This window comes from Microcaecilia unicolor, chromosome 6 (genome assembly GCF_901765095.1).
Source record: "Microcaecilia unicolor chromosome 6, aMicUni1.1, whole genome shotgun sequence".
Lineage (NCBI taxonomy): Eukaryota > Metazoa > Chordata > Amphibia > Gymnophiona > Siphonopidae > Microcaecilia > Microcaecilia unicolor.
In genome coordinates, this window is record NC_044036.1 from 267,743,015 (window position 1) to 267,757,040 (window position 14,026).

The 14,026-nt window shown below is 43.5% G+C and overlaps 1 protein-coding gene across 1 annotated transcript in view; it reads left to right on the forward strand.

Annotated features, from left to right (window-relative positions):
• The window catches only part of NEK6 (NIMA related kinase 6), a 314,703-nt gene that overhangs the window by 162,488 nt on the left and 138,189 nt on the right, over positions 1-14,026 (forward strand). The window contains exon 4 of the mRNA XM_030207370.1: positions 1,491-1,553. Within this exon, the coding sequence (XP_030063230.1) occupies positions 1,491-1,553 (63 nt within the window). The remainder of the gene's footprint in view (positions 1-1,490; positions 1,554-14,026) is intronic.

Sequence of the window (14,026 nt, forward strand, 5' to 3'; positions counted from 1 at the left end):
TAGATGTTATGCTTGCCACATATGATATTATTTGGTGAAAGTGTGCCATTCCTCAGTGTTATCAACACTGGGTTTACCTCAGAAGAGCATTTGGCATTTACAGTTTGTACACAACACAGCAACAAGAATTATAGGTGTTTTACAATAAAAAATGTATCTGTGTTAAAACACTGTATTGGTTGCCTTCTAAATAGAAAAAAAAATATTTCAACAAAAAAGCCATTATGTCTATTAAACCACAAAAATAAACTTAAAGAATGGTGATAGAACATATGCAATATATCAGCAGTTATCAATGTGATCCTTACAGTTCAAATTTTGAGCATTGCATTGTGGTGGTAGTTCTGCAAAAGCCAGGCCTATTCTATTTGTGGGGTATGTAAAAGAAAATCCGTTTGGATATGACTTTATAAAATAAGCGGTTGGGCCAGTCTTTATGAGAATCCGAAGCCAGTGGGAGGTACCAGCTGCTGAAAAGTGATAGCTCAGTGATACAAGTCATTATTGTAGCTGGATAGCCATTTTTCCCCTTAGGGGAACAGTTGACTATTTTCAGCTGTTGCACAAGATGCTGATGTCACAAATGTACATAACAAGCCTGGGTGATTGACATGTGAGCCATAATACATGGTGATGATGTCAAAATGTCACATTACAATCATTACTCAACCTTGAGTCTCCTCTCCTGGCTTAAAAAGTGGATGTAAATCTCTTCCGTGGTAGACCTATCCATTTGAGTTATCTTATTAAACCAATCTTCGAGCATCAGATTTAAATGCATGCAATTAAACCACCTTCCTTTTCATATTATTATTGTGCATTTCCATTAAAACACATTGAGACCTGTGTAGGTTTACATTCTTTGAGATAAGATATAATTTACAACTGTGAATAGGTGACCATTGATGTTAAAATAACCAGTTTTGGTTACTGCTTACTAATAGTGTAAAAATGAGAATAAAGTTCTGGCATAATGTGATTTAATCTGATAGGAATTAAGTGTCTTAAATAATGCTGAAAAACGGATTTGTCTCTCTGTGAAGTTTGAGGTAGGCAACTGTAGACCCCAGGTTCCAAATGAATGTTTCTAGGTGATCATTGTCCAAAAGAGTCGAGGAAAAAGAACCTCTGAATAATATAATATATATATATATATATATATATATATATATATATATATATATATATATATATATATATATATATATATATATATATATATATATATATATATAATTGAATTGGATGAACTTCCTAGAACAAAGGATGTTAATATGCTAGTCTGTGGATCTATTTGCTAGTGTTTTCTATGCCATGGATAGAAACCTATAATAGTAATTAAAAACATTTGAATTTATTGAGGATGAATAAATTCTTTCTCTGTATATATACATATATCTGTCTATTTGTCTATGGGAAATTAGTGTAATAAAGTACAGTGAATACAGCATTGACCAGTTTTTTCTCCTCTTTTTTATTTGGTTTGAAAGATATTTGAAATGATGGATGCCAAAGCAAGGCAAGATTGCGTAAAAGAAATTGATCTATTAAAGGTAAGACAGCATAGATATTCAGTAGAATTGATGTTTAGCTATTTATTCTGCTAAATACCACTGAGTTTGAGAATATGCTTGTTTTTAATGTGCTGAAAAGGACAGAAAACAGTGAAAGAACTGGCATCTTGAACATGTGTTTCTTGGTATTGTGACATTTAATCTGTTCTGTGTTATTTCTCGTTGTGTGGTAAAACCACAGCAAGTCAAGTCACATAGATCTAACAACAGATTTTAGTTTTAAGGTGGTTTGTGTATGTTAGGCCCACTGACTCAGCCAGTTGTATTTATGAAGTTCGCAATTATGGTTGATTTATAAATATGTCCGTGCCTACCATTTTGTCTGACAATTTTGGAACCTATCCGTGCTGGTGAATCTGCTCCTTCTACAACCCAGGTGGACATTTTCTTTACCTGTGCAGCTGGTATGTTTTTAACATTTACCATGAAACAGCATCTCAAGTAGCACTAAAGAGTATGGGTTCCTATTTATTGTTTTTAGTTTCATTTTATGGATTAAACTTTCTTTAAGAAAAGGAATCTATAATTGTGATTATAATGCAGCATGAGCTCTAATTTTACGTCATATCTGCTGGCTTGGTGTTTACTTGCTTACAAACCATCCAGTGTGGCATAATATTTTTTTGAATCGTGTCTTAGGAACAGTGCTTTTTTTGTAGGAAAAAAGGTGTCTGTACACATTATGGGTGGGGTCACCACATATGGCTCCACCCATATTATAGCTACACCCCTTATACCAGCCATGGAGCATATAAACAGACATCATTGAAAATATTATTCTAGTATAGGAGAAAAAAATAACGTGATTTGTTTTCATTATAAATAATTTCTGTAAGTTGTTACAGCTCCAGTATACCCAGTTCAAAATAAGACAGCAGATGTAAATTCTCAAATTGGACATATTCCAAACACTAAAATGAAAATAAAATGATTTTTTTCTACCTTTGTTGTCTGGTGACTTTGTTTTTCTATCCATATTGGTCCTAGTCTCTGATTCTGCTGCTCTCTATCTGTTCTCTTAACACCGTTTCCAGGGTTTCCTTTCCATTTATTTCTTTACTTTCCTCTTTTCTTCTTCATTTCTTGCCCTAAGTAAAAGTTGGGTCCTCCTCCGTGGAATTGACTGGAGGAGGTATAACGTGGATTCGGCTTTTGCTTATTTTCTCCATCCATGTGCAGTTTTTCTCCTCTTTTCCCTTTCCCTCATCTCCATTCATGTGCTTCTTCTTCTTTTTTCTTTCCTCCCCTCCGTCCATGTCCAGCACTTTTCCTCTCTCCTCCATCCATGTCTACCATTTCTCCTCTCTCTTCATTCCCTTGTATCCATATAAAGCAATAATTCTCTCCCCCCTCTCCTCCATCTGAGTCCAGCATTTCTCCTATCTCCCCGCCAACTCCTCCATCCATCCATGTCCAGCAATTCTCTATCTCCTGCTCTCCTCTCCATCCATTTTCAGCATTTGTCCTCTCTCCCCTGCCCTCCCCTCCATGTGCATCTCCTTCCTGTCTTCCCTCCCCTCCATCCATGTCCAGCATGTCTCCTCTCTCTCCTGCCCTCCCCTCCCATGTTCAGCGATTCTCCTCTATCCCCTGTCCTGCCCTGCCATCCATGTCCAGCGATTCTCCTCTCTCCCCTTCCTTCCGCTCTCATCCATGTCCAACGATTCTCCTCTCTCCCCTGCCCTCCACTTCCATCCATGTCCAGCGAATCTCTCTTCGCTGACCTCCCCTCCCATCCATGTCCAGTATGTCTCCTCTCTCCCCTACCCTTCCCTCTCATCCATGTGCAGCAATTCTCCTCTGCCCCCTGTCCTCCCCTGCCATCCATGCCCAGCGATTCTCCTCTCCCTTGCCCTCCCCTCCATGTCCAGCAATTCTCCTCTCTCCCTGTCCTCCCCTCCCATCCATGTCCAGAGATTCGTTCAAACCCCAGCCCGCCCTCAGCTCCCCGACTTTCCATTCGTGTACCAATGTTCCTTGCCTTGAAATCTTTTGTTTACCCGAAGTTGTGGCGAGCCGGCAGTAAAAGCAGCAGGCAGGTAGGCACTGGCAGGCAGGCTCGCCTCCTCGTCACTTCCCTTCCTTCTCAGAGTGTCCCACCCTTGGGGAAAGGAAATTATATCAGAGGAAGGCGGGACGCGCTGAGAGGGAAGGGAAGCGACGAGGAGGTGAGCCTGCATGCTTCCTTTACTGCCGGTTCGCCGCGACTTCGGGTAAACTAAAGATTTCTAAGCAGGGAGCACGGGTGCACGAACGGAAGGGAGCGGGCAGGTGAGCCGGACCTCACAAAAAAGGTGCCGGTACGCTGTACCGGCACAAAAAAAGCACTGCTTAGGAAAATGACAACTTCAGAGGTTGAGCTGTTGACTTAGTGGCAGTGATGCACACTAACATGCAGGAGGTTGCTGGTTGGCTCCCCAAGTTTGATTTAATTGTGGGCCCTCGTTTGGCTGAGGGTCTGGGAATACTGCATAGGCAACATTCAGAGTCTTTGGAGGGAGCTGGGTTTAAGTTTATTGCCTAAAATTGATGCATGATGATTAGTTTCAGGGCCTATGTTTGCAAGATTTTGGAAGGAGCCTCCGTGCATGAGACGTGACCCAAGACTTTCACTGCAATATTCAGGGTAGGTTTGTTGGGAGAATATAGGACGTGGGAATAATCAGTTATTCCATTATGTCCCAAGGATCAGTCTAGACAAATGTGATGTGATCATCTGCCAATAAGTAGAGATAGAGAACTCTATTGAGTTGTGCCTCATAAGCTCTTGCAGTTAGCAAACAAGCCAGTATTCTCTATCTCCAGCAGATGGGATAGCAGCTCCTGTCCTGCTTGCAGGTTCAGTTGAGTTTGGGGTTGAGAATATCCTGAGCCTCAGGTGTAAACTTAGTGCTCTAGTTCCCTCCCTGCTCCCCCATTGCCACTTTCTTCCTCTTTATCTCAGTCTTTCCTTCTTTTTTCCTCCTGCCTCTATCTTAAAAAAAAAAAAAAAAAAGCCATTGCAGTTCTTTTTGAGAGCACTTGTGCTGCGGGAAGATTGTGGAACTTCAGTGCCTTGGAGGTCACAAGCCTGACTGTTTTCTGTGAATTGTGTTCTTATGCACTATCTTATCGCTACCAATGGTTTCGGGCGATCTTTTTCTCCTCTTTGCAGGACCCTGGAAGGGTTTGCTGGCCTCCAAAGTGACAGTGGCTCGATGGATTAAGGAGGCTATTTCTTCGGCTTACATTCTGAGGGGTAGATCTGCTCCCATGCATATCAAGTCTCATTCTACCAGGTCTTTGGTAACTTTGTTGGCAATCAGCGACATGGTCGTCTTCTCTTTCCTTTATAGCATTGCCGTTTGGATGTGTCTGCTTGAGCAGATGCTTCCTTCAGGGCCACAGTTCTTGCTGCAGGGATATCAGTCCCTTCCCTCTTAAGGATTGCTTTTGTACATCCCATTTGTCTGGTCTGATCCTTGGGACGCAGTGGAAGAAAAAATTTGTTAAATACCTGATAATTTTCTTTCCTTTAGTGCCAAAGGATTTGTCCAGATCCTGCTCACCTTGTGATGGCTTCAGTTTTTCCGGGTTCTATGTAATTTTGGGTGTTTGTATTGTTCTGGTTCCGTTATTTCTAAGGCATGAGTTTTGCCTTTTATTTCATAGTTATTTTTCTATCTAAAGGCTGGAGGTTTTTTTTCTCTACTCTCTTTCACTGTTTGTTGTCGAATACTGGCTTGGTTGCTAAGCGCAGGAGCTTATGAAGCCTAACTCATTAGTGTTCTGTACCTCCACCTGCTGGCGGATGGTTGCAACCCATTTGTCTGGACTGATCCTTTGGGACTAAAGGAAAGAAAAGCTAGTGCTGCTAGGCCACAGCCCTGTTTCTATTGTCAGGAAGAAGTTGTTGAATAAAAATAATGAAATGAGGGAGATATGAATAAGAACCAGGAGAGGAAGATCAATGGAGCTCTTTGTGAAAGGGGAGATAAGTAACAGCTTTCTGGCTCAGACCTAGCAAAAATGGAAAGCAGTGGAAGGAAGGCCAGCAAGTGACAAGTGCATGAACTAGAATTTGGCAGAAAAATAGGACTGAACAGATTTTTTTTTCAGTGTTAGAGGTGATGCTGGCATGCACAGATAGACAGAATATTATAGCTGTGGAAATTTGCACATTGAAATTGGTTTTCTCCTAGGTTTCTGGCACCTAATTGGTGAATATTTATTTATAAGAAGCTACGAATTTGAGGAGGTTTCTTTTATTCATGTATGTGAATATTTAGTTTTTAAACATGATTTCTTAGAGCACTTTAACTGTTCAAAGAATGCTACACTTGAAAAATATTATGAAAAATGTAATGAGCTCTTCAGTGAGAGTAGTACTAGGTGCTTGAACATTTGCAATGCACCATCAAGCCAGGTAGAGTTTGCAATATAGTGATGAACACATCTGCAGTGCAATGGCTTCTATTAATGCCTACAGAGCATTTCTTTCAATTGTGCATTTTAGTCATGTGAAAGATCCTCCAAACTGTCTGATTTTGCACTCAATTTATAGGACTCAGCTTTTGGGACCCTTAAATCAAAACTAGTGGTAAACCAAATTTGTAATGTCAGAATGATAAGCATTTTCTCATAACATTTATGTAGGTCAGCATTTTTGATAATTTGGTGCAGGTGCAAACTTTATTCCCAAGGGTGGTAGGGTAGGAATATTCAAGGTCTTGTTTTCAGATACAGAAGGAGCCAAGAGGCCAGATTTACTGTGTCTGTCAGCGTCAGCACTTGGAATGCGACTCACTCAGTATCAAAAAGCTAACAACTTGTCAAATCGATATCTGCAAGTCATTTCTCATTAATTGATAGCTCCCATGCTGTCTGTTTCCCCCCCTCCCCCCAACTACATAAATAAGTGAAGGACATCTTACTGATTTATAAAGATAATTGTAGGACAAATCATTCACACTTTGAGCTAGGCTTTGGAGAGATAGTAGATTATTTTTCTAGAATATTTACAGTGTTCAGCTACGGAAAGATTTTCTTCAGTTTTACCTTTTGTGAAACTGCTGTCCATGTGATCTGAAAAGTGTAGTAATCTAATCTAATGTCTGCTTTTTCACCACATTGGCTTCTGATGCTGACCTTGCCCTTTCTCTTGGAATAGTGCTCTAATTTAAATTATGGTCTTTGGACATTCAGGCTTTGCCTTTTCCTTGAATTCACACTCAAGCTTTCCTTGCTAAATTTTGGTCTTGGCTGGGATATTTAGGGTGGAACATATCAACCATTTGAGCTACAAGTTTGCTTTAAAAATTGTCAGAGCTTTCTTAGATTAAACAAGGATGTAAAATCAGAGTTTAGTTGAGAGAGAATACAGGATGAATTGCTTCCATGTAGACAGGATACATATATTGAGTAACAAAGCCTTGTTTGTTACTGCAAATGACAAGAATTCTAAGAGTAGATGATACATGAAGCATAACACTGTGGTGGTGGGGGGGGGGGGGGGGGTAGGTCAATTCAGATAGATTCCATAAAACATAGATTTACAATATCTTAGCGTATGCAGCAGATGAATCCAAGAACTGGTGGGTTGTGTCCATCTACCAGCAGGTGGAGATAGAGATTACAAAGCTGAAGGCAGTGATACCAGATGGCCAGCTCCTCCTTCACCTCAGTACATCTCTATCTCCAGCAGGTGGTGGACGGCACTTCAGCAGCTCTTGGATTTGTCCGTTGGGGTTACTCCTGGGTCCTGTGGGCCAGTTGAGTTTAGGGGTGTCTGGCTGATGGTGCTGACTTTGGGGGCATACTCAGTCTTGTGTGTCCCTGCTTCACCCTTTCCTCCCTTGACTCCTGGTCTTCAGAGCTCTAGGCTTCCTCACCAGTTAAAAAAAACAAAACAAAAACCAAGAGAGCTCCTTTTCCTTCATTTGGTGTTAAAAAATCAAAACAAAACAGAAGAAACAGAAGATTTCTGACAAGACCGGGCAGTACAGGGTTTCCCTGTTTTAGTGCTATGCTTTCAGTCTGTGTGCCGGTTAGGCAGCAGGCTGCTGCATCTGTGGGACTCTGCTTCTCCTCCGGAGACACCTTCTGTTCGGTGAGTCCCTGCCTTTCTCTTTTGGCTTGGGGGTACCATGCTTTAATATGGGCGACACTGGCGTTTGAAAGCTGTTCCTGCTGCGGTAGCAGATGCTGCGCAGCGGGATTCTGTGTGGTGGCGTGTTTGAATGCTGGGGAGGGAAGTGCTGAAGTTCCCCTTCCCCGAGCAGCCTTTTCCTATGCTAAAATGGCGGAAACGCGTGCCTTTTTGCTGGCGTGGCCCTCTCTTTTCTTCTGATTTCAGCTCTGATCCTTTCCTGCTCTGCGACCTTGATGTGGGCAGGGGGGAGGGGGCAACCTCTCCTAAAGGACCTTGTGTTCCATTAGAGACTGCTGGTCCAGGGGATTCCCCTTTATTTTCTCCAGCCTTTGGTTTCCTTTACCAAAATCACTGTTGAGTCAGAAATTGTTTGCATGTAGCTGGCTGGGGCAGTGGCACAAATTCTTCTCAAACTGCCCCCATTATGCAAGGGGACCCAAGGGAAGAACAGAATTACTTTAAGCTGTTTCTATATTGTCTGAGCAGGATCTCCTCTGCTCTGGGACCCTTAATTTGAACCTTTCTTCTTAAGAGAGCTTGACCTCAGTAGCCCTTTTCGTGATTGGGGGAGTTTTTACACCCATCTCAGGCAGATAGGTTCTAGAGGGCTAAGTTTTCCAGAAGGAATCTGATGGTCCTGCGATGTACCTTGTTATTTTTGGGATGCATGTCAGCCACTGGGGACTTCTTTGGGGCAGGGGATTTCTGACCTCCCTGCCCCCCCCCCCCCCCCCCCCCCCCCGAGTTCATTCTGCTGCTCTGTATGCCTATATGTTGCAGAAGTCTGGTAGGAGAGCTAACAGTTCCTTTTTAGTTCAACCTTTGGAGTTTTCTGGCTTGTTCCCTGTCTCAGTCTCTTCTGATGGACCATGACCTTAAGAGGGGATGTTTTCTCTCCAGTTCAGCAGTAGGGTCCATTTCTCCCTTGTCTTCCTCTATTCGGAGGGAGTCTTTTCAGGGCAGTCCTTTTCTGCACAAAAGCAGCAAGAATCACCTGAGCTGGAAAGCCATGTTTGCCTAAGTGGGTACATTGATATCAATAGGCTCACTGTCTGTGGTGGAGTTTAGATTTACTTAAGAGTTCCTGCGTTGGCTAAGGCTGTTCCTGGTGTGGGGAAACAGTGAACAGCATCAGAGCAGGGCTTCTTGTATGTTGGGCCTGTGAAAGAGCCTATTTAGTGTTTTTATTTATAGACTTTTCTGTCCCCTCAGTTTTTCTCTGAGGGCAGTTGCTTGAACAGCTTGGAAGTTTCCCTCCTTCCTTTGTGAAACTCTTTTTATACTGGCACTACAGGCATTGCCTATGAGCACACCACCCTGAGGGTGCCTCATTTCTGATCTTGGAAGCTCAGCAGGGTTGGGCCTGGCTGGTTTCTACTTGGATGGGAGACTGCTTGGGAATACCAAGTGCAGTAGGTTTTCTTTTTTTTTTTTTTTCTGCACCTTTTGCTCCTTTACAGTTACAAGTGGGAGTTTCTGCTAGGCTTAGTGCCTTTGGCTCCACCTTTCTGTGGGAAATGTTACATATTCTTATTTTCTGGGGCTAGTACTTTGGTCTCCATGGTAACCATGGAACCTCGGTGCTGTTGTCATGGGGGCTTTTGCTCCAGGTGCAATAGCTTCAGCAAAATAGTTATGTTTTTCTGGAAGATGGTTGGCTTTCAGCCTGAAGGACACAAGTTTAAGGCTGGTTTGTGCATCATATTAGAAACTGTGGCCCTCAGCTCCTTTTCTATGGGACATATTTTACTTCCCTCTCTCATATTGCTTGCCTTGACAAGCAGGTCTTTCCATAGCTGGGACAGTTTACATTAGGCTACAGTGCCAAATGTTAGCAGTGGTGGTTTCCCACAGCAGCTCTGCTCTTCTAGTTTTGCTGTCTGACTCTGATCAAAGTATTGCATTCCAGCTCCAGCTTCCACTGTATCTATGGCACTTCTAGCTAGCTGTTTGTTGTAGTGTCTCTAAGGCTCTTATTGCACTTTTTCTTTATATTGGACAGCTAGCTATATTCAGAGCTACTTCAATTTAGCCTGCATTTCAATTTTCCCTGCACTTCTCCATTAGAAAGCATTTTTTTTCTTTCCTGTTTGGCCCCATCATCTGCAGTTTCTCTGTTTGGTCGTTCTGAGCCCTTATGTTCAGTTCCAGGCTTTGCTATGGCTGCATTCACCTTTTCCTAGGTTTGGGAATTTTGCGGCATTCTCCACAAGGACAGCATCAGAATGCACCTCACTGTAGATGAGATCTGAGAGCTTATCTTCCTGGGTCTTCTTGGAATCCTTGAGCTGGGTGGTCACCGTTCAAATGTGCCACCTTGTCCCATTCCAGACAGCTTTGGTACGATTTTTTTCTTGACCGAGGACTGGAGGATCTAGGTTCAGACTTGGGTGTGCAGTCTGCTCAGGGTTCTGAGTTCTCGGGCCTGGCTATGCATTCATGTCTTGGGCTCTGTGGCGGACACTTTTTTAGGTAGTGCTGTGGGCGGTGCTCATAGACAACATCTACAGCTCTTGCTTCTTGATGGGTGGTCTCCTGTGTTCCAGGAGTGTCAACAGTATCTTCTGTGGCTATTCTTGGTACGCCGGCGCATGAACTGGTGGCTTCGCAATTCCTCCCTGTGGAAGGGGATGCCTTGGTGTCTCCGCAGTGGATGGTGGTGGTCACGGATGCGAGTCTCTCGGACTGGAAAGCCCTTTGCCTCCTCCTTCCGTCTCCGGGGTGGTGGATGGCACAGGGGATAGTGTAGCCGATCTCCACCTGGATCTGCTTTTGGTGCTGTTCGTCTTCTAGCCTTTCAGGACACATTGCAGGCCAGGCGGTGCTTGTGCTGCCTCCCCCGCCTGGACCTGCTATTGGTGCTGTTCATCTTCTAACACTTCAGGAGACGTTGGTGGAATAGGCAGTGCTTGTGCCGTTGGAGAAGATGAGGCGGTGGCTGCTTCTTCGACAGAGTAGGACTCGGAGTCAGACTGTGGCCATCAGGGTGTGTTGCCCCATGGAGTGGGCAGAGGACCTCGTGTTCCATTTCTATGCGGCTCACTTTGCGGGCTTTTCCTACAGTGAGTTCTCTTTTCTGCCATCTTCTGGTCTCGGCAGAATGGTTATTCCGCACCAGTGCTTCTCCAACATGGTCTCAGGTAGAGAGCTCCATAGGTAAATCTGATGGCGTCCTGGCTGGACGCCCAGGTGCCTTCTGTCATCGGAGAGAGGGTGATTTGGCAGGGATGGTTGTTCTATTGCATCCTTGGCTGGAGGAAGTTCTTCGATAGTGTTTCCTCTGTGGCCTCTCTGCGGCTGAGTTCTTTTCAGATCGCTCTCCACCGGGGTCGAGTCATTTTGGTAGCACCAGATTAACCACGGTGCCCTTGGTATGCGGATATAGTGAGGCTCCTGGTGGTGCCTTCGTTTTGGATCCGCTTGACTCCGGACTCTTCGTTCTGGGTCTGCTCCTGAGTGGATGATTCCTCTCGCTTTGGTCTTACCGCCTTTTGTTTTGAGAGGTCAACTCTGAGGAACAGAGTTCTTTGGACGCTATGATTACTGTTCTTGCGATCTTGTATGTGGTCCACGGTCCACTGCAACCGCGTATTCTCAGATGTTGAGGATTTTTTGAGGCTGGTTGCGGCCCATGTTTGGTTTTCATTGTAGACTTCTGTTCCTCAGCGATTGAGTTCTTTCTGCAGGATGGGTTGCAAAAGGTACTGGCCTGGCCTTGCACTCGGAGGTGGTGCATTTCTTGCAGAGTGCTTTGCTCCTCCGCTGCTGCGACCTTTTTCTCCCTGAAACCTCGTTCGTATTCTCCAAGTCTAGCTTGGGGTTCCTTGTCTACCGAGCATTGCTTCGGACTCCTTTTGTTCCTTTGCAGAATGCTTCGCTTAGGAACTTACAAGCAGTGTTCTTGGTCACCAATTCTTCGGCACGCAGAATGTTTGAATTTTTAGTGCAGCCATTCTGAGCTGCTTTTTCTGAAATTTGCTGAGTCTGGAGTGACTTGCTTTCGGTTCCTTCTTTCTTTTCCGGCTGTGGTTTGGCTTTTCTTTTTCAGCCTCTCTTTCTTTTCTTCTTTCGGGAGGAGGATTTTCACACAGAGTACACATCGCTTCGTCTTCTGGATGTTCACAGGGCTCTCCGGTATTTGCAGATGTTGCATGTTTTTCAGCATTCAGGTCTTCTCTTTGTCTTTGTCGCTGGTTCTTGCTGTGAGACAGCAGCCTCTAGTCTGATCTGATTTTTTTTCTCGTTGGATTGCAGATAATTTGTGGATTTTTTTGAAAAGGTTGCATCCTGCTGGTGGCATTCCAGGCTCTTTTCATGAGTTTGCTATCTATTTCTTGGGCGGAACGGGTGTGCTTTCACTATTCAGATGCTGCCTTTTCAGCGGCGCTTCTGTCACAGGGAGCAGCGACTTCCCACCCTACTTAGGGATTGCTTTGGTACATTCAACCAGTTCTTGGATTCAACTGCTGCATACTCTAAGGAAGGTAAAATTATGCCTTACCTGCTGATAATTTTCTTTCCATTAGTAGCAGCAGATGAATCCAGGATCCCACCCTTTGTCAGCCGCTCTTGTTTTGCCTATCTGTTCTTGTTCTGGTCTTAAGTTTCCAAAAAAAAAAAAAGGAGAAGAGGAAAAAGAACAGAAATCACTGAAGAGGACTCCATCGCAGTTGTGGTTTCTTTTAAGTCAGACTGACAAGTTTCTGTTTTGTATGGTTGGTGAAGAAGACTTCCTGGTTTCTTGTCTGATTCTGCTTGGTGATGAGACATGTACTGAGGTGAAGGAGGAGCTGGCCGTCTGTATCACTGCCTTCAGATTTGTAATCTCTGTCTCCACCTGCTGGTAGATGGACACAACCCACCAGTTCTTGGAGTCATCTGCTGCTACTAAAGGAAAGAAAATTATCAGCAGGTAAGGCATAATTTTACTTTCCTCTTATGCGGTCACATTATTTGTGTCATCAAGAGATGTATGGGTTATCGATGCAAATGATTAAGGGAATGATAGTGGCCTCACCAAGCAAAGGTTGTGAAGAGTAGGATTACTTAATGCCAAAAGATCTGATCTAGGCTCTCATGAACCTGGAAGGCAGGAATAACATAAAGGCAAATTATTTTCTTTCAATTTAAAAAGAACAACAGGACCATAGATATTTACTCATAGCTGCAGGAAAGCGTGCAAAGAGGAGATGCCTCAAGATACTGTAGAGTGTGACAGATCAGTATATTAAGCTAATGGGGGGGGGGGGGGGAGTGAGGTGATATAAGCCAGAAATTTGGGATGATTCAAACTTAATTTTAATAACTTTTTGCCCATTTTCATTTTCAGCTATGTTAATAAATTTCAGTAAGGTAGGTTTGTTGGTTGGCCCTGGTGGATGGAAGGAGTGCTTTCGCAATCCTCGGTTACATTTATTCAGGGCAAATTTCTTATAGTTTTCTGTAAACTGAACTACTTGTTGTACTTCAGAGCCATTTGATCATTTTAAGTCCTACATCCTGTGTTTTTAAGGGTGTGTGACAGAAACAGGATCATGGCAGAGCTATTGTAGAGAAATGAAACACATGCTTGAAAAAATTCAGAGCATGTATTTAATTGAAACAAAGGTATAGCAGACTGGTGACTCAGTTGTCGATGATGTGCACTGCCATGTGGAGGGACCTCAGGTCCTCCACTCCCTGGGCTGGCTTCAGCTGAGAATGTTGCAAATACAGTGTTCAAAATAAGCGAGGGGCTGGGTGGTCCTTGTCATCAGCTTCGAGGTCCATTATTGCAGGGTTGTGGAATGAACCTCGCCGCTTGTTCCTGGCTGAGATCTGTCAGTGCAGTGACTGGGCTAAAGTAAGTTGAAACGAGATACAGAACAGGGGGAAATATCTCTGGGTGGCTGTGAATGAAGGCTTGTGGTGCCAGATCCCAGCCCTCTCATTAAACCAGAAGTGCAGAGGAGCAAGTAGAAACTGCAGGGTTGGAAAACAAAGCAGAATACTGTGTTGGCTAAGTTAGTCCACATGGGTATATAGAAATAAGAGTCTTAAAAAAATAAATAAATACACTTCTAGGTGGTACCTTTAATTGGGTTAACTTAATAGATTTCTTACCTGCTTTCATGAGCCATACTCTCATCAGATCAAAGTGAAACCTTCTCCTCGTTCTCTTAAAAAAACAAAACAAAAAAAAATTCCAAACAAACCCAAATGCCCCCCCCCCCACCCCCAGTCTGGTGAAGGGAATGGAAGCTCTCAACAGCTGTTCAGAAATTTATAAAGTTAGTCCTATGAAAAGGTATCATTTACAGTACTTTTTTGTCAACCTTTATTT